The following is a 27,140-nucleotide window of genomic DNA, read 5'->3' as shown; positions in this document are numbered from 1 at the left end:
TAGTGAGAATGTGGCGAAACGAATAAAAAAGATGAAGAAAAACAGTCTGACAATTATCAGCGATATGATGACAAAAGAATCAAGAAGAATCAAAATGTACATCAAATATTTTAATGGAGGAGAAACATAGAATAGGCATAGAATTGAGAGAGATGGAGAAGGATGAGAGTCAAGAAAGCGAGGAGGAAGAATCGGCTATAAGCAAGGCAGATTTGGAGGGATTTAGGTGAAGGGAATTAGATAATGCCCACTTGTAGACGAAACAAAGGTCATGATTAATGACTTGTACATATTATACGATTTATATACATGTATTTTAAATATTGATAATTAGATATCATGCAATAACATTCTGCGTTTGGCCTATATACTCCTTTAATGTTTATTATAAATATAAAATATTATAAATTTATATGTCCTGTAAAAACTGCAAGTTTTTAACTGTATTTAAATTTTTTTATATTTTCTTTGTATTTTACATATGAAGAAAATATTATATAAAAAAATTTTCTGTATTATTCTGAAATATAAAATTTTAGATGCAAAAATATAAAATGTTTCATAAACTTTTTTAAGATTTATTTTTAAGATTTATCATACCTTGTCTGTGTCGAATCAATCATGTACGATACTTGTGTGTATTTTACATCCAGTTATTATGAAATTAGTAATATAACCAATGATACTTACTGAAAAACAGGAGGAGTATTGTGCAAAGAATTATCATTCGCCATGATAGAAAAATTTAGCACTGTCGGACACACATTCATAGCACGACCAAGTATATCATTTCGTACGATTACTAATGTAACACCAGCGGGGCCAATATTTTTTTGTGCACCAGCAAAAATTACTGCAAACTAAGAAAACACATAATTATAATATATAGTTATATATATAATATAATATAATAGTATTATTACATTATATAACAATTACGTATTATAAATTAGCTACAGAAAACCCAGCATTATTAAAATGAAAATACGTGGTATAAACACGGAGATAAGTTTTACTAGCTAATCTAATAATAACTAATCAGAAGACACAATAGTGTATCGGCGCTAAATGGAAGCGTAGCTTTAATACCGTGTACCTTTACGCGAGCCAGCAAGTTGTAAGAGAAGATAATAAGATTTTAATATGGATTAAGGCTCCTGAATACTCAGCCAAGAACTCTGCGTTGATGGTGACAATCACAGAATTAGACGGCGATAGCCACATACACAAGCACGAGCCCATGTCCGTGTGCTTCGACGCATCAAGAGCGAACAAGACAGTGAGCCATCTTTCTCGTTCTACTCACTTGTTTCAAGCGATCGAAAATACTTTCTCGATAGTCTCGGTCACTCGGCGATATCAGTAAGGGGCAAGGGGCAATCTAATTAATATATAAGCTTTAATAAATTGTAGTAATAGTATATCTCTCCCATTAATCCAAAATAGTATAAATCATGCCAAAACGCAACAGTTTAGGAGAGATTTAATTTTTGAAATAATTCATGTTTTGAAATAATTCATAATAGGAGTTTTAAAGCAACGAATATAAAAAGAAACCCATTTCGCTTTTTAATTGAGAAATAAAAAATTACTTATATTTCATCATATATTATAATAATTTATAATATTATTATCATTAGTTCACATATGAATAATAAGATAGAAAAATCATAATTTATATTATAATATTATAATATTATAATGGGCTCGTGTTTATGTGTGTGTTATTAGTATTATATAGTATTCCGCCACGATAAATGGCTGAACTCATAGACATGAAAAAGTGAGGTTTTGATAACGAAACATGATTTGTGTTGCATGTCATTTCGTTATTATTTGCTTAATTGTGAATATCTCGTGACTTATCTCGTTTTTAAGACTTATGAAAGTTCCAAAAATGGATGGAAACTACAATTATTTTGGAATTTTATATGTAAAAGCGTATATTTCTCGTTTCAACAGCTTAAATCATGTATTTCTGCTCGAGTATATATTTCACTTTATGTGTCTTTTACGATTATTTGCTGACGATTTTATTTATTTACGATTATTTATTTATCAAAGGAGGAAAGGACAGTTTTCATCGATTTTTACAAATGTTTTAGCGATCTTGTTATTTAGATTTATCTAGAGACATTGGACTAGTCTCTAAGCCAAGCGCAGCAACACTGCCGTGGCTATTTTACGCGAGCCGGCGAATTATGAGAGATCGAGATTATCATATCTCAATAAGGGCAGAACTGATCACATTCTATATACGCTTAATCGATAGCATACATTCCGATTGTATAGTATGTGTTCTTATTTTTTCTCTACATGCCCTACGAGCGGAGATATTGCGACGAAAAATACGAATTTGAAATTTCTAATGTAAGAAACATCATCGTTATCATCGTCGTCGCTACGGAGTGGGGAAAATGTCCTTTTAAAAATTTTTGGCGCAAGAGGCAAATGTGGCGCTAGCCATGGTATAATAAGAAAGGTACATCAGATATGCGCAGTAGTCCTATGTCTTGACCAGTAAGAATTGGGTCCAAATGCTCAAAAGCAATGTGGCCGCTTCCTTGATTCGAAGATGTTTCAGGTTACTCGTACGTATATTAGATTAAGAAAATTTAATAAACAAATTATCGAAAACAATTATTTAAGAAAAAAAAACAACAAAATGTATAGAATGTGCAATAAGAAAATATCTAATAAAGTATGACAGTAGAAATTACATTACGGCTGCGATCAACAGAAACAATTGTTTTGCAAGTATTGTACAATTCTTGAATCTGATCAGTGCATGTTCTTATTGGCAAAAGCAAAGAGCATACAGTCACCGATTTGTACATAGATTCACGAAGTGTACAACAGTTGCAAAGCAGCAATCTTTGCTGAATGCAAGTAATTTTATGAGTATATTTCTTTCTCAATACAAATAAAATAAACATATATAACAAATTTAACATAAAGTAAAAACATTTTGCATATATATATATATATATATTAGGTGTTGGAATTAATTCGTAGCGTTTTTAATGAAAGAATGTTATTTATTTCATATGAGCATTAAAAAATACATTAATGAAAGTACTTCCCATCACTTGTAAAACGCTACGAATTAATTCCAACACCTAATATATATATATATATATGGTTGTTGAAATATAATATTGAATAATATATTGATCTGAATTGTATATTTCGATATTTATATGTCATGTTATTTTCAGAGACATGTATAAATTAATGCTATCTTGATACGGCGATCGATCAAGCGAAAAAACATCAGGCATTATACAAGAGGGAGTTCCAAAATGATCAGCCAGTCGATCACGTCGCTTAACTACGTTCTGGAGGAAGACAACAGTCGCAGCAAACTGCGTTGAAGGCGACTAGCGACGCTTACAACGATATCGGCAAGTTGTAAATCGAGGATCAGCCAAAATTCGATTGGGATCGTTATCTGACAAGTTCTATATTTATCGCAGTATTATTAATAATTTTTCGACATTAGTTTTAATACCTCAAAATGATATTATATGTATAACGTGAATTATTATGATATTTTGTAATTAAAATCCGCTCTTATATACTGAAGAAAATCACGTCACAAAGTTACATAAGGAATTCAAGTAATTAAAACATAAATTACGTAAAGGATTGTCCCAAATCAGTTTTTTTTAAATCACATATTTGAAAAGTCACACAATGATATGTTTTTTCTTCTATTTTTATCATTTAATAATTTAAAATTAATTATAAAATCATATGATAGATATATGTATATAATATTCTTGTCATCGCATTTAAACAAAATGTACAAATAACAAAGCTTACATGTATGAACACATACTAATTTTTATAACTGATTTATAATGATTATCAACTAAGAAAATAATCATTCCTTCTTTTGGAAAGGAGTTCTAATAAATGGCTATATTGAGTCAAAAATTAAATGTTAGTTTAATCACATTATTTTATCACATTCTCAAATTACTATAAACTACAGGGTGGGCCATCTATTGGTACGTTTTTGAATTTCGTCGTATGGCAACACCGAACGAGCTACAGACCCGAAATTTTGACAGTTTATTAGTCATACCGTCCGCGGCACGAAACAACATGTTTTCTCTTGAAGAGCGTTTTGAAATTTTAAAAACTTATTTTCAAAGTCAGTGCTGTGTCGCCGAAACTGTACGAATTTTGAAAAGAAATATGGGTCGTGATAGAGCACCCACCGAAGGAGCTATACGCAAATTGGTGAGGAAAGTTCATGAGAAAGGGATGTTAGTGGATGACATTATATTACGACTGTTTTGAGTGAAATTGGCGCCGAGGTAGTCCAAAATGTCATTAATAATTGGGGTGACCGAATGGCATACTGTAAGGCCAGTAGAGGGAGCCACATGAACGAAATCGTTTTTCATTCTTGACGCGGATACTTTTAGCTTCACAACAAAAAAAAAATTAATAAAAAATATCAATGTATGCTCATTTGATCGCATTTTTAAAAACGTACCAATAGATGGCCCACCCTGTACTATAAACAAAATTCGTACCGCTTCCTATCATCGATATGCCTCTTTAAATTAAATTTCATTAACAAAATATATATTTTTTTGGTATATCAGCAAGATTATATATATTCTATATATATAAACTTATAAGGCTATCAAGAATATAAATTCAAAAAATGTAAATTATAGGTTATTCGAGCAGCGCTGGATGTACGTTGCGAAATTTATGTAACAATAATTCATTAAATAAATCAATCATTTCTTAATTTCTTATTTAAATAAATAAATCATCAAACATTTCGATCTTTTTAACTTGGTTATCCTCAGTGGAGGATCCATGTTAAAAAGTTCGAAACGTTTCATGATATTTACTTTATAAATTATGAACACATGCTTTTATTGTTTTTTTCCTGCAAATATATATATATATATATATTTATACATATTACAGAATATGTATACATATTTGCAGGTTTATACAATATATTAGGTGTACAAATAAGTTTCCGCCGTTTTTTATCAAAAATTAAGCATTTATTGTGAATGAACGATACATAATGTTTTATTGAAAGTATTGTCCATCGCTAGCCACTACTTTTTCCCATCTTTCTGATAGCATACGGATACCGCGTTGGAAGAACGCTTCATCTTTTGAGGCTATCCAATTATCGATCCAATTTTTTATATCTTCATATCATCATATCTTCAAATGATGTGAAGTGCTGCTCAGATAGGCCATGCGCCATCGATCGAAATAGATGGTAATCGGAAGGGGCAATGTCTGGTGAATACGGCGGGTGGGGTAGAACTTCTCAATTGAGTGTTTCCATGTAGATTTTGACCGGCGCCGCAACATGTGGTCGAGCATTATCATGCAGGAGAATAATTTTGTCATGCCTGGAGTAGTAGTGAGCGCGTTTTTCCTTGAGTGCTCGGCTCAATCTCATCAATTGTGTTCGGTAGAGAGCCCCAGTTTCGTTCGGTTTGAGCAACTCATAATACACAACACCAAGCTGATCCCACCAAATACACAACATGAGTTTTTTTCCATGAATATTCGGCTTGGTTGTCGATGTTGATACATGGCCAGGTGATCCCCATGATTTCCTCTTCTTTGGGTTATCGTAGTGGATCCATTTTTCATCACCAGTGATTATATGATGTAAAAAAACTCTTTCGTTTATGCCTGACAAGCAGCATTTCACATATGGAAAATCGGCGTTCAACGTTTCTCAGGTTCAGTTCATATGGAACCCAATTCCCTTGCTTTTGAATCATTCCCAATGATTTCAAACGATGTGAAATTGCTTGTTGAGTCGCTCCTAATGTAAGTGCAAGTTCTTTTTGCGTTTGGCACGAATCTTCATTCTATAATGCTTCCAATTCGTATACTTTCGGTCTTCCGCTACATTCTTTGTCTTCGACGTCAAATTCACCGTTCTTAAATTTTTGAAACCACGACAACTTCTCTCACTTAAGGCAGCCTCACCATATACTTCTACAAGCAATCAATAAGCCTCAGCTACAGATTTCTTCAAATTAAAGAAGTAAATCAAAAGTTCCCGCTTATTCGGCTCAAAACTCGGCACAAAAAAAAATATATGATGCTGATACAAAATCGCTAGTATTTCAAGATTATGTTGTTGACAGATATCCAACCTTACGATATAATGTTTTACATCAGACAATTTTAACCATAGCTTGCTAGTGGCGCCGTCTTTTGTCAAACGGCGGAAACTTATTTGTACACCTAATATATATATATATATATATTTGGGTCATCTAAAAAATATCCGCGGTTTTTTGTTCAATTTTTGAATGAAATTTTTCTTTATTGAAAATCAATTTTAATCAAGTATATATTGGCCATTATTATTTATAACCTTTTGCCATTTTTCGGGTAATTTCATAATTCCATCCGTGTAGAACTTTTGTGATTTATCGGCGAAAAACTTTTTCAAGTGATTTTCGGCAGCTCTTTTGTCGGCCAATGTTTTTCCATCAAGAGAGTTCTGCAGAGATCGAAACAAATGGTAGTCAGACGGTGCAAGGTCTGGGCTATACGGTGGATGCATCAAAACTTCCCAACCAAGGTCCCTCAATTTTTGGCGTGTCATCAAAGATGTGTGTGGTCTGTCGTTGTCATGATGGAAGACAACACCTTTTCTGTTAATCAATTCTGGTCGTTTTTCTTTAATCGCTTCCTGTAATCTATCCAGTTGTGAACAATAGAGCTCTGAATTAATCATTAGGCCATGTGGTAATACCTCATGATGGACGACTCCCTTCCAATCCTATCATACACACAGCATCACCTTATTTGCCATCAATCCAGGCTTTGAAGTCGTTTGTGGTGGTTCGCTGCGCTTATTCCATGATCTTTTACGAACAATATTCTTGTATTTCACCCATTTTTCACCTATGATGATTTGTTTCAGAAATGGGTCGATTTCGTTGCGTTTTAGTAGTGTTTCGCTGATGGAAATTCGATCAATCAAATTTCTTTGCGTTAATTCATGTGACACCCAAACATCGAGTTTCTTTGCGTAGCCAGCCTTTTTCAAATGATTCCAAACTGTCATATGGTTGATTCTTAGTGCATTGGCTATCTCCTGACAGCTCACATGCCGGTCTTGCTTGACCAGTTGCAAAATTTCATCGACTTTTTCAGTGACTGGCCGACCAGAGCGAGGTCGATCTTTGACATCAAAATTTCCAGAACGAAATCGAACAAACCACTCCTGCATCCTGCGTTCACTTATAGCATCCGCGCCGTAAATTTCACAAATTTGTCTGCATGTTTGTGCTGCGTTTTTGCCTTTTTTGTAGTAAAAAAGCATCATATAGCGTATTTCTTCAGATATTTCACTCATTTTCAAACCAATATAACTTTTGACACGATTGATGAATCACCAAACTTTGTTTACAAAAAATGTAACCTAAAATGTCATCTTTCAGACGCGCGTTCGTTTGACACAATTAGTGTTGCCCGATATAGTTGACCATCAACACCATCTAGTGACAAAAAACGCGGATACTTTTTAGATGACCCATATATACAATAATATATATATATATATAAACATGTATATATATGTACATTGCAAATGAAAATTATATCATTTATAATAATTCACATAGCTCATTATTTCTCTCATTACATTTTTGCACATTTGTATAATTACAAGTATTTTTACATTATTTTTTCAAACATTTTAAATACATATGACTATATGTGATTATTTCGTGTTTAAATTGCGCGGGTGTAATTGGACCCAAATTTCATTGGCTGTGTTCAGCGTGCCGCCATTGCTGTGCGCAATCATATATCTTTCTTATTATACCATGACGCTAGCAATGCACGGTCACATCACACATGGTCAGCGAGCGTTGCAAGCGCTGCAACAGTTCTGCACGGTTTTACACATTCTACACTCTGCAGAGATTATAAGTAAAGTTTACGTTTATGCGACGCGAAGGAGATAAATGAATGCAATTGTGGCTAAAGCCATATATAATATTCCGATTACCTCAAATGCACAATTAGCCCTGAGCAATCGCAAGAATTTTAGTCACTTTCATTAGATCGTTATAAGTTTGTTCGCGTCGCATGCTCCATCATGCCCCAATATGCTCTTATCATATCTCCTACTCACTCCAATGCACTCATTAGAGTAAGTAGGAACCATGGTAGGAGCATGTTGAAGCATACGACGCGAACAAACTTTAGTTCTATCATAATAGCGTTTGTCATTGGCTTGCATTAATTTTAATTTTGATTTACATTTTTGCTCTTCTGTATATTATATATTTATACGACATTCGTGTTCTGATCATATTGACCTCCGTATTTATCTGGAGATTTAATTAATTACCTTCAGGGAATTATGTTCAGATTCCCATCCGAGTGCCACCGAGGCATCACTCCATTCTTATTATTTATGTTATTGAATGTTAAACAAGGATGACATGATACCCGGAGAACACTCGGATAAGAATCCGAACACGCCTCAGCACGTTGATTAATCATGCGCTCTTGTAAGAAATAGTTTTCTCTCTTTAAATCAGCTTAATGAGGTTAGTTTTTATAAGTTATGTACATACATGCGTACGTACACACGCAGACATTGGCGGAATCCGCAAAAGAAATAAATTTGCGCAATAGAAAATGGCGGAATCGGCGGAATAAAGCCACGACCAATCGAACGTTCCGTATATCTGCAATTCTGCATCCCATGGAAGTGTACCCTGAGCCAATTACGGTCAACAAAGTTAGTCAATAGTCAATATGTATTTTAAATTAATTATTTCAGAACTATGATTGCCAATTACTTTGAAGGGTGAAATCACACAGTGCTGAAAACGACTGCGGAATAGAGAATGAATCATAAAAGCAACCAAACAGCGTTATTCTGTGTTATTTCAAATGCGCTGATTGATTGCTTTTATGGCGCATTCTCTATTCCAAAGTTGTTTTCCGCACCGTGTGATTTTACCCTAAAGGTGCCATTTCATTCGATGCTAAAACGTTTAACGCTCGTTTTGTTCGTGTTCGCTCTATGGAATTTTCTCTATTGACGCTAGAAAGTTCGTTTTTATCTAACTTTCCAGCATTGACGGGCCAATTCTTGTAATATAAATTTATTTTGTGCATTTTTAATTGGAAAATTTTGTTTATTAAAGTTCTAACATGTAAAGCAAAGAAAGTGAGTGAAATTAATAAACATGAAATAATACTTTGAATATTTGTCTAATAATATGAAAATATAGGTAATTATTTAGAATATACCACCTCATCTAAAATTTTAATAAAAATATACTCATTTGATGAAAATATACGCGTTTTCAAAACGAAAGAATCTGGCAGAAAAACGCGGCAGTCAGTCTCGTGAATAGAGTTATTAAGCGTTAAAATTAAGAGGTTAAGATATCTGTTCTGACTAGAGAGCCTCACAGGGAGAGAGTGGGAAATTGTATCACATGACCTGTCTCCTCTGATCGAGCATGAGCATCAAAACTCTGTAAGCATGGAAGAGATTAAGGAGAAAATTAATCACGTGATCCTCGTCCTGATTGAACATGGGCATTCACGTGATGCAATTTGCCATTCTCTTCCTGTGAGGCTCTCTAATCCCGACTCAATACAGCACTATGTATATACGTTCTGCATTAATTACACAAATTCAATACTTTAAAAACAAATTCTCTGCTTCACAAACACAAATTCACTGCTAATGCAAAGTATTTATGTGTTTACAGCAATGAATTTTTGTTTGTGAAGCAATTTATGTTTTTAAAACAGTGAATTTGTATAATTAAAGCAAAACGTATACATAGCGCTATAATACCGATGTAACCGATTTGATGTCCCGTATTTGGGACTATTTTGGTGTGTAGATAAAGTAGACTAAACTGAGTCGAAAAGTCCTATATCATTTTGTAATTCTCACGATAGTTTCTAAAGATTGCCGAATAAGCGGATAAAATCGACAACTTTAAGATATTTTTCAGAGTTCTTCATGACATATTTTAAAGTGCGCGCGCGCGCGCACGCGACCGCACGCACGCACGCACGCACGCAAGTGATTGTTGTTCAAGTGGTTCCAATTGATTATGCAACTCTTCACGAACTTATTTGCAATAATTATTTAACTAACGTTTCAAGCGGCTCATTGGACCCATTTTCGTAAACTTCTTCGAATAAAGAGTACTGTGAACAACGTTCGTGCGATAATTGTGTGATTTACATAACGCATAATTGGAATCCGACGAAACGTTCGATTCTTGCATACGTTGCTTTTTAGATGGTGTTAATTGAAGCATGAATTATCCATCCAGAAATTGCCATCATCATCATTATCATCATCATTATCATCATCATGTTCATCATCGTCTTTTTCATTTTCTTCTGATTTTCTTTTCTTAGTTTTTCTATCCTTCGCAACATTAGCTTCTTTCTTAATCGGTTGAAATTCCTTGCAGTGTTTTCGGCAATCTGTTTTAAAGATTCTATGATGGGTTTAAAGTGTTTCTCCAACGCTATGTTTTCCTCTATTTTACCGGTTTTCAAAGCATGATACTTATTACGAATCGAATCATTCGTTTCTGCAATTTGTTTCGCTATCCACTCGCGATCCTTGAGCTCTTTGCTGTTGTCCATGTTACACTTGAAGGAGGACGTTTCGTTGACATATTGACAACGACTAACCACGTTAAAGTATCGCAAACATTAAATCCTTTTCTGTATCGCCCATTCGTAAACGCACTGTCTTTATCTATCATTACGAATCCGTACTTTTGTTGCAACAGCATCGACACAGTTCGCAGAAATCCTCGTAAGACATATCGGTGTTTACGTGGTCATTGTATACATGTTTCAGGTTGGTATCATCCTGTTTGAATAGGATCAACAAATTTGCATTATCGCGTAAGAGATAGTTTGATATCTTTGCATACGTTTGACATAAATAGAAACAGTCGACCCACGTGACGGCCCACATGCTCATCGCAAAGTACTCTCTGATCGCATCTTGTTTGTCACATGCCACATCATCAAAGACAAAAATGGAATTTAGAAGTGCCATTTACTACCTCGTTCGGTGGTAATACATCGTTATTATTAGAAAATGTAAAATAATCGATTTCTTCAATCGGTGTCAATAAATTCTCCAAATATCGATATTTTAGTTGTTGACTTCGAGTATACGTACACGTTCTCGAAGCGTAAGCCGTGTGGACTTTCCAGCAAACTTATCACGTTTGTTTTACAGCAGTTCGATGAACCGCAGACACCGAGTATAGAAATCGGCAACATGTTTCCATGCTTGCGTACTTCTTTTTCAGTCTGTACTTTATTGTCGACATTAGTTTGATCGTTTGCGATTGTCGCACGAACTTCATATCTTCTCTCTTCACGACACTGACACAAATTGAAAAGACGAATCGAGAACAGATCTATTTATAGAAGCACGTAAAGCGAAACCGCTCAGTATGCAATATGCTTCTTATCGTGTCGAACACATGTGATGTACATAGTATTTTAACCGCCAAAGAGTTGGAATATATACCAAAAATTATTTTACTACAAGAATTTAAGAATTAGATAGATCAACTGTAGGACAGATTACCCGAGCATATAAAGGCTGATTCAAAGATTCAGCAACATCGTTGATGCTTGAAACATTATAATTTGCCCTTCCATTGGTTGCATATCGATGGTCCAGCGCTATTTATAAAAAATTGTAGCGAATATCAATAAAAAAGGGCAACGGTTTTTTAAATCACGCAATAAACGCACTTCCGGATATCAATTTTGTGGTCCACGTATACATTTAAAAAAGTGATTGGCGATCGAGGCATTAATCCGTTGGACGCGGCGTGTCGTGATCACGACATAACTTATTCACGGAGCAAAGATCTCACGAAACGACACGTAGCTAACAAAATACTCGCTGAGGCGCGGAAATGAATTACCGCAAAAGATTCGACTCTTGGAGAGAGAACTGCTGCCACAGCTGTTTAGGCGGCTATGAAAGCCAAAACGAAAATTAGTATGGGCTTGAAAATGAAGAAAAAGAAAAAGCGAAAAAACGAATATCGACAGCAAAACGTGGCGGCATCATACCTATTCTACCGCTGTTGGGAGTCGTCGGCTCGTTGGTCGGCGGCGCAGCAGAAGTCGCAAAAGCTATAAACGATAATAAAACCGCACAACGTTAGTTGGATGAACGTCATAATCGCGTCATGGAAGGTGGAGTTTACCTCGCTCCGTACAAGCATGGACAAGGAGTCTCAATGAAAAAAATTAAAAAGATTAAAAAAAAATTCAAAAGAAACAATAAAAATACCAAAGAGTATAACTACTAACATACAACTGCAACAATTGACAAAACGTATGCGTATTTTCATATTTTAGAGGTATGTACTATCTTACCAACAGGGGGAGTGTATCGAAACGAGAGCGGTAAATTTGGATAATAGTGATGAACCGGGTACTCATTGGATGGCGTACGCGAAGCAAAAAGATCGTGTTGTTTACTTTAATAGTTTCGGCAATCTTTGACCGCCGAAGGAATTGGTGCGATATTTGGATGTAACGCAAATCGAGTATAATCGCACGCTTTATCAACGTTACGATCAAAGTAATTGTGAACAACTGGACTACAGTTTTTACAGACGGTTGACAATCAATTTAAGAATTGACATTGCATTCTTTCAACTCAGTATTCATTCAAATATGTCACTGACATTTACGCTCACCGATAAGAGTAGCGTCCTTGCGGCCTGCTACTTTCCGGCCGTAGATTTGAGCGATAGCGATTACGAGGTCGATCTGACGGACTTTGAAACCTGCCATACGATATCTAATGTAAATTTGTCGAATAATAAGTTTTACTTTGACGAAGATGACAAAAAAATTGTCATTCTCGAAAGATCGTACGAAATACACGACATAAACAAGTATCTAAAACGTGCAATTCTACAATTTGATCCTAATAATGTTGCGAAAGAGAAAACTCTTCGTAAAGAGGATGAAAAATACCCCTTGATAATTCATGCCAATAACAATACAATGAAGAGTGAGATCAAGCTCTTACCGAGTAAATTTCACCAAAACACACAATATTGGATCGTTGTTGGGATTTTCATTAAATCGCGTGCTGAAGCCGCAAAAGTACGAATCAGAAGTACGTATCGATAAATATCATCAACGTAAATATCATTCGTATTGAATGCAATGTGACCGCAGGCGCATACAGCAACGATAAGTCTGTGCAGACGATACATGAATTTTTGCTGAGCGTGTCACCAGGATATAAGATATCGGAAAAACCGACACAGATCATTTACCTTCCGATCATCATACGGAGCGTTACAGATCTGACAATTCGCGTTGTGGATCAAGACGGATGATTGCTCAATTTTCACGGAGAGGAGATCATCGTTAAATTGCATATACGGAGATGACAACGATAAAGTGATATGCTTGTTTTGAACGAGCAGACAAAAAGACATTTTTATCAAAGGGACGACAGCGATCAAAAACATTCGATCGTTAGTAGAAAGAAACTCACATCAAACGTTAAATTTTTACAATCCTTGGGCTTTATTGTATGAATTATCTGAGATAGCTGATATCTTGAATATTGGAGAAGAGCCAATCTTTGACGATCGTCAGTATTGAGACTCGCACGTACAATCCGTACGTCAACATTGCGTTTAGACATAGCGATGAGATAAGGATACCCATACAGCAGCAGGATTTATACACGCTACCGTGTGAAAACTTTCTCAACATCGAAGGAAGATTGACGTCAAACAAAGAAAATGCAGATCAGCAGTCAACACTTGGAAATAATTGCGTGTTCATGTTTGACGAAATTCGATATGAACTCAATAGTATTAAGATCGATCGTAACAGAAACGTTGGAATGACTAGTCTTGTGAAGAGCTATGCATCGTATTCAGGTGACTTCACATTATATGGAAAATGTCCGGTGTTTAATCAGACCGTGAAAAGACTAATAACATGTGATGGATACTTTAATTTACGTATCGTTGGGCATGTTGTTGGGCTTTTGCGATTACAAACATGTAGTGATTAACGCGCGTCACGAATTGATTTTGATACGAGCACGCAACGACAACAATTGCATTGTGGAAGATCCAGCTACAGAGTCGAAACTTGAATTGTTCAAGATACAGTGGCGAATGCCTAACGTGTTACGTTGAACGAAGTCAATAAATTATCCATACTGCGTGCCTTGGAGAGCGGACGATATCTGAGTATAAGTTTCCGTTCATGGGATCTGTACGAGTATCCTCTATTGCCAAGCACTCGTGGGCAAGACAGCTACTAAGCTCGAGAAGCCGTGATACGTCATCTTTGCTCTGCAGACTAATAACATGGCAACACATAACTTACCTCGACAATTGTAAATTAACCAACGTGAAACTCTATCTGAACTCTGAATTTTTTTCATATAATGATCTGAATCTGGACTTCGACAAATGCAGAATCGCTATTTTGTACGATATGTTTGTACGTTTCCGTACATCTTACTATCAAATTTCAAAAGAAAGTAGTGAAACGTTATTCAAGACAGATTCTTTTAGGAATCTCTTTCCTCTAGTAATCATTGACTGCTCGCGACAACGACGAGTCCGTCAAGAGTAACACCGTGGATGTGCGATTAGAATTTGAATTCAAAGAAAATGTACCGCGAATACCGCCTATTGTCTTATCATACATGACCGAATACAGTCCATTGTCCAACGTAGTACGCAAGATTATGTAAATTATCGTCACCAAAAGAAAAATAACCTCTCCCCTCTTTTCAATATAATGTATAAAAAGCCAAGATTTTTGTTCAAGCACAGTCTCGAAAAGTCATTCACCATAACTATACCAACGTTCGTAGATCTGCAAGGATTTTTCGTTGGAAAGAAATTTATCGTTGGAAGAAAATATCGGTGTTGAGAAACGGAATTCTCTCTCATTACATTTTTACATGTCCCATGTCCTGGAATTTCTTGACAAAATCAGAAAAGTATTACGCTTCCTGGCTGAGTGCTTATCATCATGAATTGTAATGGGAAGACAGGATGATACCTACAGCATGGTGAAACTCTGATTACGATGGCTGTAATTGGTGCAGAAGAGAATGATGATAATAGGTCTCTCATATACGTTACATATACGTTAAAGATGTAAAAAAACGTCAATGGCTAGCTGATAGCGACGACTTGATCATTGAGACCCGATGCTGATTACGAAGATATAGAATCATTGATGTTACTAATACTATGCGATGTATAAAACATGTTAAGAATTGTGCGTTATAAAATGTTTTTAAAATATACAATTGGTGATCGCAACGCAAAAAAAAGAAATGTATCAAGTTTAAAGAATAAAGTATAAGATTTTTTTTTTATTATAATACGTTTATATTTCTTTACCCTTTTCACTGTAGTTAAGAATCAATTTATAATATAATAGCTGTTCAGTAATATAATGAATATTGAATTAGTTGATAAGAAAGCGCATTTTTGTATACATTTGTAACATTACTAAAAAATATATTATTATAATTGCTAAGTCATATTTCACAAACATTATATATATTTAATAAAATTAAATTTTGAAAGAAAAAAAGAACGTAGAAGAGAATACAATGGGAAAAAGAGAAAGCGCGAATAATAAGGCCGCAACGAGCGGAACAGAGAGAATTGCATCCTACAACGGATAGGGGAGAGAGAGAGAGAGAGAGAGAGAGAGAGAGAGAGAAGACAACGGGTTAGAAAGAGAACATAACGAGTGAGAGAGAAAGAGAGAGGAACAATCTCCTCCCCCTCCCTCTAACGGATCCTGGTGACGCTCTTCTCCCTCCCAGCGTACTCTTTCCTCCTCTCCTGACCCCTCACACACACATACATATACGCACTAACACATAGTGATCCCAAACCCGCCTAGCTATTCTACTCGCTATGATCCGATAAAAAAATTTGTAGATTTCGCAACGCGAACGCCAAAATAATTTAACAAAATAATTTGTATTGCACACAACGCGAAAGCGAAATGCCCAATTCATTTTAAAATACATCGTAGAACATCTGATATAACTCAAAAGCCACAGGTGATTTTGAACGGGACGAAAATTATAGTGATGACGATCGATAACACGAAATTTATCGATAACTCGAATTATATGCCGATGCGATTATCTGATTTATCTAAGACTTTCGGGCTGCAGGATACATCGAGTAAAGATATCTTTCCTCGTTTATTCAATACAAAAGAGCATCAATCATATATCGAGCCAATCTCTAGCGCATGATATTATTCGCCTGAACAAATGAAATCCGAGGAATATGAGGAATATTTTATAAAATGGTACGAAATGACACAATCCGGCTTTATTTTTTTATTTTCAATGCGAAATAATTAAATATTGTCGTAACGACGTAGATCCTTTGACGGGCATGCTTGGCTTTCTTGAACGCGGGAGCGTGTGTCCGTTCGTGAAATGCACGACTACGTGTATTTTCTTTCTTGTTTGTATTTTGTTTTTTTGCAGAAACTTTTTATGCGGGGAAGAAATAAGAGTCATCCGGCGGGCGGATACAAATATAAAGATAATCGCGCAAAGTGATTAGTGGATGGAGCATGAGCTCAATCAACAGATAAATCACGCAGGGCGAGGGCGAGTTTCGGATTGCCAGCACTCTCGTTAATGGATATTACGAAATTGAATCGGAGAACGAGACGCGACGTTACGTATTACAGTTTCACGACTACTTTTGGCATGGTTATTCAACATGCTTCTGGATAAATCGCGAGAGAAAACTTAATTCTTCCACCGATCATAGTGATACAATTGACACACGCTACGAACGAACTTTTGCAGCGACATGGTCTTCGATGACGGGGATACCAAGTAATGGAGAAATGAGAATGCGATTTCGACCGAGAAATGCGAGAATAACGAGATGCGCGATTTTCTTGAAAATGCGATAATAAAGAATTCACTTCTCGATTCGCGATACATTTTTCGATGGACGGGGAATATAGCAATCCGATGCAATGTGTGGGAACGAAGAAAATACGCTACGTAGACGTATGCTCTCTGTATCCTTACTGAAAACGGGTGCTTTTCCAATCGGTCACCTAAAGATCTACATCAGAGAAGAATGTTCAGTTAATCGGCGCAGCTCCGGATTTCGAACTCGATCGAAGGACTCATTCGTTGTAAAGTACTCCCTCCGCATGATCTCTTTCAGCTGGTATTCCTGTATCGCGTACGTGGCAAATTGTTGTTCGCGCTATGTCAGAAAGCTGCGAAACGTTCTCGCAAGCTGAGTGTACTCATAGTCTCGCCGAGCGTGAATTTGAGAGTACTAAGTATCATACGAATTACGCAAAGCCGTCAAGAAAGATTATAGCATGTAGGAAGTGAGCAAAATTTGGCAATACAAGATCACGCGATATGATCCCAATATGCGGCAGGATGGATTGTTTACTGGGTATATCAATAGCTTTTTGCAATTGAAGCAGGAAGCTAATGAATGGTCGAACGAATGCGTGGATGACGAAGCTAAGAAGCGATATTTTCGGGAATAGGAAATCGATAAAAATCGCTCGAAATTCAGGTCTACGTTCGGTTGCAAAGCTCTGTTTAAATTCCTTTTGGGGAAAATTCGATCAACGATCCAATTTGCCTAATACTGTGACAAATTACCAATAATTGGCAGCTCAATCCGGAACACGAAATAACTGATATATTACTTATCAACGACGAAGTAATATACCGGGTGTCTCAGAGCACCCGTACCACCCTTTTAAAAGATAGGGATGTGTTTGTACAAAAAAATGGTTCAGACAAAATTTGCAGGATTTCGGGAGATCTATCTGATGGTGACCTTGAATTTGACCTTGAGGTCGACCTTGGGCATAACTCAAGGTCAAAGTACCGTTTTACAAATGTAAACCCTTATTCATGACATCACAAATGAAAATAGCGGAAAATTTTACGTCCGAATACGTTATCAAGCCTAGGTCAAAATTACCCTTAGAGGTCATGTGGAGGTCAAGTTACTTTTAGAGCACCCGTACCAACCTTCAAAAAGATATGGATGTGTTTGTACAAAAAATAGTTCAAACAATACTAGGTATTTACATAGCTATGATGCATCCATCTGCTGGTGAATTTGAATTCTACCTTTAGATTCATTTGTAGTCGTGTACATCGATTTTTAAAGATTCCTAATTATCAAGATCTTGAACAGTCGATGCCGCCTGTGTCAGCGTTATCCAAGATGTACCACGTGGAGGTCACAAGGTCGGACTTACACCTCGTCGGGGTGCTTTTTTAAAGTGGTTCCCCTTGCCGTCACCTTTGTTCGTACGCATGTGTTCAGTCTAGATTTTCGAAGTGTCCTCCACGTGCATGTATGCAGGCTGTTATTCTTCATTGAAAATCATCCGTCACCCGACGAATTTCGACAGGATCTAGAGACTGAATGGCTTCTCGAATTCTGTTCTTCATGTCTTCTGAAGTCGTAGATCGTTCGCGGTATACGAGATCTTTTATTCTTCCCCATAAATAAAAATCCAAAATTGTAAGATCAATTGGTGATCGTAGTGGCCAGTTATGTGGACCATATTTACCTATCTATTGGCCGCGAAATATGCGGTTCAGTTGTTGACGAGCAATGACAGACGTGTGGGCTGGACATCCATCCTGTTGAAACCACATATTTAGACGTAGTTGAAGTGGAATATCTTCAAGTAAACGTGGGAGTTCGTTTTCGAGTAAATCGACTAAACTGAATTAAACTACACTAAACTAAACTAAACTGAACTGAACTGAACTCAACTAAACTGAACTGAACTAAACTTACTTGTTTGTTTTGCTTTTCTCCCTTTGCTCGCTTAAGAGTTTTATAAACTGTCGGTTTTTTTTTAGGTGCGTTTTATACCTAGGTAGGTAGGTACTTAGGTATTTCAATATTCGGGGATTATTATTCATTTATAGGTAGATATGTCTTACTCAAGCGAAGAAGCTGCGTTAATGTTGTCGGTTTTGGGTAGGGCTGGAAGTTTTCGCGAAGCTGAAAGAATGTGGCGAAATGAATATCCCGATCGTACACCGCATTCGCGCAATGTTTTCAGTCGTTTGCAACGGCGGATAATTCAAAAAGGTATCGTCCAACCGGATTATAATAAAGGAATGCAAATTCATCGTCCGCTTCGTGCAGTACGGGCACCTGATATAATTGCTTCTGCTCTTGTAAATCCTACCGATTCTTTAAGAAGACGAGAAAGAGATAGTGGAATAAGTAGAAGCACTATCAGTAGAATTTTGCGAGAAAATTCATTTCATCCATATCGAATGTCACTTCACCAGGCTATGACATTGGACGATCATAGACAAAGACTGATATTCTGTAATTGGATTACTCAACAATTACCTACTTTCCATAGAAGTATCTTGTTTTCTGATGAGTGCACTTTCAAAAGTGACGGCAAAGTGAACACACATAATCTCCGTTATTGGGCGCAAGAGAATCCACATTGGTATCGAGAAATCGATCATCAACGTATCTGGAAAGTCAATGTTTGGTGCGGAATTGTTGATACGCATATCGTCGGACCATTTTTCTTTGAAGAAAATCTAAACCGTTTTCTGTATGTCGATTTACTCGAAAACGAACTCCCACGTTTACTTGAAGATATTCCACTTCAACTACGTCTAAATATGTGGTTTCAACAGGATGGATGTCCAGCCCACACGTCTGTCATTGCTCGTCAACAACTGAACCGCATATTTCGCGGCCAATAGATAGGTAAATATGGTCCACATAACTGGCCACCACGATCACTAATTGATCTTACAATTTTGGATTTTTATTTGTGGGGAAGAATAAAAGACCTCGTATACTGCGAACGACCTACGACTTCAGAAGACATGAAGAACAGAATTCGAGAAGCCATTCAGTCTCTAGATCCTGTCGAAATTCGTCGGGTGACGGATGATTTTCAACGAAGAATAACAGCCTGCATACATGCACGTGGAGGACACTTCGAAAATCTAGACTGAACACATGCGTACGAACAAAGGTGACGGCAAGGGGAACCACCTTAAAAAAGCACCCCGACGAGGTGTAAGTCCGACTTTGTGACCTCCACGTGGTACATCTTGGATAACGCTGACACAGGCGGCATCGACTGTTCAAGATCTTGATAATTAGGAATCTTTAAAAATCGATGTACACGACTACAAATGAATCTAAAGGTAGAATTCAAATTCACCAGCAGATGGATGCATCATAGCTATGTAAATACCTAGTATTGTTTGAACTATTTTTTGTACAAACACATCCATATCTTTTTGAAGGTTGGTACGGGTGCTCTAAAAGTAACTTGACCTCCACATGATCTCTAAGGGTAATTTTGACCTAGGCTTGATAACGTATTCGGACGTAAAATTTTCCGCTATTTTCATTTGTGATGTCATGAATAAGGGTTTACATTTGTAAAACGGTACTTTGACCTTGAGTTATGCCCAAGGTCGATCTCAAGGTCAAATTCAAGGTCACCATCAGATAGATCTCCCGAAATCCTGCAAATTTTGTCTCAACCATTTTTTTGTACAAACACATCCCTATCTTTTAAAAGGGTGGTACGGGTGCTCTGAGACACCCGGTATATCTTGTGAAGATTATGAGAAGAAGCAGTCGTAGCTTCTTCGCAGACCAACGTCGTAATCGCGACATTTACGACGGCGCTGGTGCGACTGAAATTATACAAATACAGGGTGCGTCAGGTATTTGAGGACACTCACATAGTGCTTGTCACTTCGCAGCAATATATTTTTCTTTCTTTTTTCCTTTCAGATCATAAATGGATGGCAATAAGCTAACTCATGAAATGAAAAGACACGCTGTTATCGTCGCTATACACGCGAATCACAGCGATCTTGAAATCTCCTTGAATTTTTGAATCTCGCCCGATCGTTTGTTCACAAAGTTCGTCGAGAGTTAGAAGTATCTAATGGCAATGTTCAAAGTGTTGCCAAGCGCAAAACACATAAAGCACGTTCAGACACAGTTAGAACATCACAGTTTGTGCAGCAAATCCAGGGCATTATTGCCCCCCAAATCACATAACCCCAAACGTGTAGCTCCCCTGATCTTAATCCTTTAGATTACTATGTATGGGGCATTGTAGAACGGGAGACCAATAAACATCCCCATAACACGCTTGATTCCCTTAGAGCAGTTATTGCCAGAGTAATGACACATATGGACAAGGCTCCTTTGATTCGAGCATGCAAACGTTTTCGGCAGAGAATTGAAGCTGTTATTGCTGCTGAAGGTGATTTTATCGAATAATTGTATTGCCTACGAGTTACTTACTTTGCTGTAAAAAAGTCAATAAAATACAATAAGTTTTCTAAGAAATATACGCATTTTAGTTTTATAGTCAATATGTCCTCACATGCCTGACGCACCCTGTATCTAGAGTTGTTGGATAGACGAATATTATATTATGATACAAATTCCTGTACATATATAAGTACAGGCGATTCGAACAAGTACGAATCACGTATGGGCAATTTTTTGGGGGATATGACCGATGAACTCGAGAGCTATGGCTACGATAGTTATATCGAGTAATTCGTCAGTTAGCCCGAAATTCTATGCGTACGTTATTTGTATATCGGCAGATCGCCTGCATAAAATTTGTAAAATAAAAGGGATAACGCTTAATTATAAGAACTTAAATATAAATTTCGATAGTATTGAGAGATTAAAAATAAAAAATAAGAGAGAAAGGAGAAGAAAAAAAGAAAGAAATATCACGATCTAGTATAAATCTACGTTTTAACGCAATCCGCCGCATCGCGTTTCACGAGATTGTAACGAAATGAAACAAAAACGTGCACACCGATATTAAACGTAGATTTATCAATAATCGTTATTTTCCTTCGTATGGTTTCATGAGTGAACAATAACATTTTCTTCTTTTTCTTCTTTCTCTTCCTCTTCTTCTTCTTCTTCTTCTTTCTCTTCCTCTTCTTCTTCTTCTTTTTATTCGAACCGATTCTTCCTCTTATTTTTAAGTTAGGAACATTAACGAGTTTTCCGTCCCAACTTACGCTTATTATAACTTATTAAGTGTCGTATATAAGAAGAATGTCGTATATAATCTAAGTTTTGTAAATAAAATAAAATAAAATGTAAATATTTTTGAAAAATCTTTTTATTAACTTTATTATTAAGTGGTTTAATGTAAAATGTACATATTATGTACATAATTTAAATTTATAACTCGTGTAAGTAAAATATTATATATTGTATTTAAATATTAAATAAAATTTTAAATCTAATATTTTATTTTCCTTTTTTCTTTATAAATTAAGTAACGAATAAAAATTAAGTAACGATAAGAAATAAAAATGATCTTATACTTGAAAACGGAAAAAAGATTTTTTACCTCTTAATTCCCTCCCTACTATCGCTTTTCTTTTTTCGATGTAAGTTTTCCCCGAGTGACATCGCGTATAAGCTCATTGACTATGTTTCCTATCTTATTGCTCATTGACTATGATACGATTCCGGGGACGCTCGCGTTTGGCGACGAAATTGTACGCTCGTGAACATTAACGCGAAAGCGTTAAGCTTTTGTACGTCTCACTGCGACGAGGTCAACTCTTTGTCCGTCGCGGTGCTCTTCGTTAACACGACCGCGTGGATGTAAGTTAGCGCGAGCTCACCGCAAGGGAGCTCTCCGCCGCGTGGATCATCTTATTTTCTCCCTCACTTCTTAAATTTTGTTTCTTTTCGTGTATTCTCGTGATTATTAAGCATCGTTTTTCTTTGTTTTTTGAAATCACAGAAATCGAATTGTTCATTTCGCAAAATGAGCGTGGAAACATCCCTGAGCCTATAGATATTTTATATGGTGAAAAAGCTGCACAACCGACACCGACAACTGTAGGTTGACGTGAAAAACAGTTACAGTTAGAATCGTACCCCTGGACATCGATCGTTTGCGGACCGACCGATTGCAGGAAAACGATTTTCGTAAAGAGTTTTCTCCGAATTTGCCTCTCATGTCCAACGTGAGTTTTAAAAGAGTTTTATTTTATTACGCGGCAAGAAGCCTATCATCAATTACAGTACGACTATTGTGTAAAATCGAATGAAGAATAGAGCTGGGGAAGCTCAGCGACAGCGACGATAAAAAAGAATATAATTGAATTTCGCGAGGATTTCTCGTCCGGAAGATTACTCGAAGGATCCATCTTCTCCAAAATTGGTGATAATTGACGATCTTATGAGAGAATCGTCGTCGAGCAACGCAATCGCTTGACGATGATTGATCTTTTTACTAAAAGCAGTCATCACAAAAATCTCAACGTTATTCTTATCACGATTCGGCTTAATCGAGTTGGTGAAACCGGACTTTTGTACATAGTATTAAGTATAATATTCAATTAATAGTAGTTTCAATTTTTTTCAAGGATATTCTTATTAAAAGTTTTGTTATTCCAACCCAAGCAATGGCAACTTTAACTCTCTGTTAAAAATTATTACCCTTCGAAAAAAATTAATGTATCAAATGAAAAATTAAAATACAGATGCTACAATCTTAATCAATCAAGTTAAATTCTACCAAATTAAAAACACAAATGATATTATCTCTTGTTATTTACTTAACTCTAATAATATTATATGTATCATTCGTATAAAAGATTTGATATCAGCAATTGGCGCCAGGTTAGATTCCATGTAATTTGGATATCAAATTAAATAAATAATATTAACTTTAATGATATATATTATTCCTATAAAGGATTTGATATCAAAAACTGGCGAAAAGTTAAATCCCATTTCTTTATACCATACCAAATTAAATAAATAATGAATATTAATATAATGATATGTATCATTTATAAAAAATTTGATATTAACAACTATGGCGCTAAATTAAATTCTACTATCAAAATAAAAAGTTAAAATCCAAGTGATACTATCTTTATTATTTACTTAACCCAAATGATAATATCTTTAATTTTTATACAATGAAACATAAGTATACGTATATTTTGAATACTTATTGAAGGATCTTCCTATTTCAATCCAAATGATTAAAATGGTTTAAAATCCGCTTAAAAGAAATATATAATACAGGGTGGGCCATCTATTGATACGTTTTTAAAAATGCGATCAAATGAGCATACATTGATATTTTTTATTAATTTTTTTTTTGTTGTGAAGCTAAAAGTATCCGCGTCAAGAATGAAAAACGATTTCGTTCATGTGGCTCCCTCTACTGGCCTTACAGTATGCCATTCGGTCACCCCAATTATTAATGACATTTTGGACTACCTCGGCGCCAATTTCACTCAAAACAGTCGTAATATAATGTCATCCACTAACATCCCTTTCTCACGAACCTTCCTCACCAATTTGCGTATAGCTCCTTCGGTGGGTGCTCTATCACGACCCATATTTCTTTTCAAAATTCGTACAGTTTCGGCGACACAGCACTGACTTTGAAAATAAGTTTTTAAAATTTCAAAACGCTCTTCAAGAGAAAACATGTTGTTTCGTGCCGCGGACGGTATGACTAATAAACTGTCAAAATTTCGGGTCTGTAGCTCGTTCGGTGTTGCCATACGACGAAATTCAAAAACGTACCAATAGATGGCCCACCCTGTATTTAGAAAAATAACATATGAATAAGAAAAATTAGAATCATATTAAAAAATATAAATACTTAGAATACTAAAAAAAATGAGAAGCATTTCTAATGAGAGTTAAAGTATCTAGAGTGTGCATATATGCGATTGAATTATAGAATCGTGTAAATTATGAACGTTATGAATACATACTATTAAGTTTAAGTCTAAGAAAAATAAATATAGATTTATAAATATGCGTTATAAAAGAGAAATAAATAGTAAGCTTTATTATTATTCAGTATAAAGTTCAGATTAAATTTATTATTTTTATTATTATTTTTAAATTATAATTATTTTTTATTATTTATTTTTATTAATTACTATTCTAATTTTAAATTATTTTTATAGCTTTTCTTACTCGATCTAGCAGCGCTACGTGTTTTTACATGAAAAATTTTTCTACTTAAATTAAATTTTTTCATTTCATACGGTTAATTCTTTAATTTTTTGTGATAACATTTAAATTAAGTAAGGTAATGTAATTTTATGATAATGTCTTGTATATTATTTTGAAGGAGAATTAAATAACCACTACTTTAATTGGAAGAGAAATTGTCTTTGAATAAATTGTGGCATAATAATTTCATTTAAGAGGAAACCATTTGGATTGGAAGATCGTTCAATAAGATATACGTATGCTTATGTTTTGTGTTTGTGACGCTGATGTCAATGTTAGTATTGTATAGAAGGCTCGCTCGCCAAGACGGTGTATAATAATAACGACTCTCTTTGTTATAATAATTTAAACTTTATTGTTGAGTCGACTTAAGATTTGTTCGAAGCGGGCGGTAGGTGATGCTTGTCCGATAATTGATGCGTTCTATTAGATGCGTGCACATGTAACTCGCACTTGATACGACGTTGAATAATTTCTCGCAACCGTTAGGCAGAATTCGTATTGCGAACAGCAACGAGATCAGCAAATCTCGCCGGAAATTCAGGTAATTCTCGCGCACTGAATGCCCTCGCAGTACGCGTATATTGGTAACGTAACGGGACACAATACAGCGTTGATATTCGACGACACTTCGGTGTGATTCGCCCTAAATATTCGGGATAAGATGCGTTAAGCACGAATATCGATAGATGATCCGTATTGATCGAGATCGAGAAGCGAACTGAACTTTCGCACGCGGAACGTATGCGCGATAGTCAACTTTTCAAATGTCGCGCAAGGGAGGTCGCGTGCCATTTTAGAGAGATTGCGTGATTAGAACAGAAGCGAGATATACTCATGTTTTGAACGAAATGTCGGTCGCAGGCGTGATCGAACAGGGACAGCTCGGTGTCTATGAGTTGTTTACTTACCATCCCTGAGAATATGTTTGAAATAACGATGAGTCCGGAACATACCGCCCGCCTCGAATATTGGCATTCGAAATAATTCGCATCAAAGCACACAAGATACAATAATGGTATAACAACGAAAATGATTTGATACAAAATACAAAGATCATGACGCAATACAATCAGAACTTAAGGTTCGCGATACCGATAACATCAGGCATGTTCAACGAAAACTCCGCCCGCCGTGACGGAATCTTTAGACTCTTCGGTATTGATCATGACAGGTAGAAAACAAAGTTTCACAATTGGTCGCTTGTACTCGGAACGACCTGTTTTTACAGTTACGATGCGAGTTAAATCATCGCCGGGGTGACACATCATGATCCAACCAAGTTCCTATCTGGCTCGATGGAGCCAGAGAGTTACGCACGAGGATGATTTGACCTACTTTGGCCAGTCGCTGGACAACGCACCATTTTGGACGTTGTTGAAAGATATGCAAGTAACCGCCGGACCAAGACCTTCAAAAACCTTCAGTTATGTGTTGAACCATTTGCCAACGCGAAAGTCTATTTTCATTTAAGTTAAGCACGCTTGGTTCAGCGAGAACAACGACAAGAGAGGTTCCGATCAAAAAATGACCAGGAGTCAGAGAATGATAATCGTCGAGATTATCGAAAACGGGAGCGATCGGGCGCGAATTAAGGCACGTCTCGATCCGACAGAGAAGCGTAGACATCTCTTCAACAGTTAGTATAGAGGCCGATGCATCGTTTTAAATGATGCTTAACACTTTTAATGCCGGCCTCTCATAGACCGTCGAAGTGCGGCGATGCAGGGGGTAGGAAGTGCCAGTTCCGTCGGTTGCGGAAGTTGGGATCGCGAATTGCTTCGCATGGACATCGGACAATTCACGATGCCGTGTAACGTTCCATTATCAGAATACATGGACGTCGATAGTCCTTGGCGAGAAACAAATCGTTGATACGCTGCGATAAAGACAGAAGAGGTATAATCGCTGACGAGCTCTAAATATAGAGCCTTGGTCGTGAGGCATACGAATAACGCGATATAGGCCTTTTGCAATTTATGCCCT

The 27,140-nt window shown here is 36.2% G+C and overlaps 1 protein-coding gene across 2 annotated transcripts in view; it reads right to left on the bottom strand.

Moving 5' to 3' along the window:
- The window catches only part of LOC105143685 (phosphoserine aminotransferase), a 202,445-nt gene that overhangs the window by 38,260 nt on the left and 137,045 nt on the right, over positions 1 to 27,140 (bottom strand). For both annotated transcript variants that reach the window (XM_087404021.1, XM_087404020.1), the window contains one exon: positions 691 to 860. In XM_087404021.1, coding sequence (XP_087260147.1) covers positions 691 to 860 — 170 coding nt within the window. The remainder of the gene's footprint in view (positions 1 to 690; positions 861 to 27,140) is intronic.

This window comes from Acromyrmex echinatior, chromosome 3, assembly GCF_024713525.1.
Source record: "Acromyrmex echinatior isolate Ae372 chromosome 3, ASM2471352v2, whole genome shotgun sequence".
In the NCBI taxonomy this organism is placed as follows: domain Eukaryota; kingdom Metazoa; phylum Arthropoda; class Insecta; order Hymenoptera; family Formicidae; genus Acromyrmex; species Acromyrmex echinatior.
This window is presented reverse-complemented; position numbering and strand designations above follow the sequence as displayed.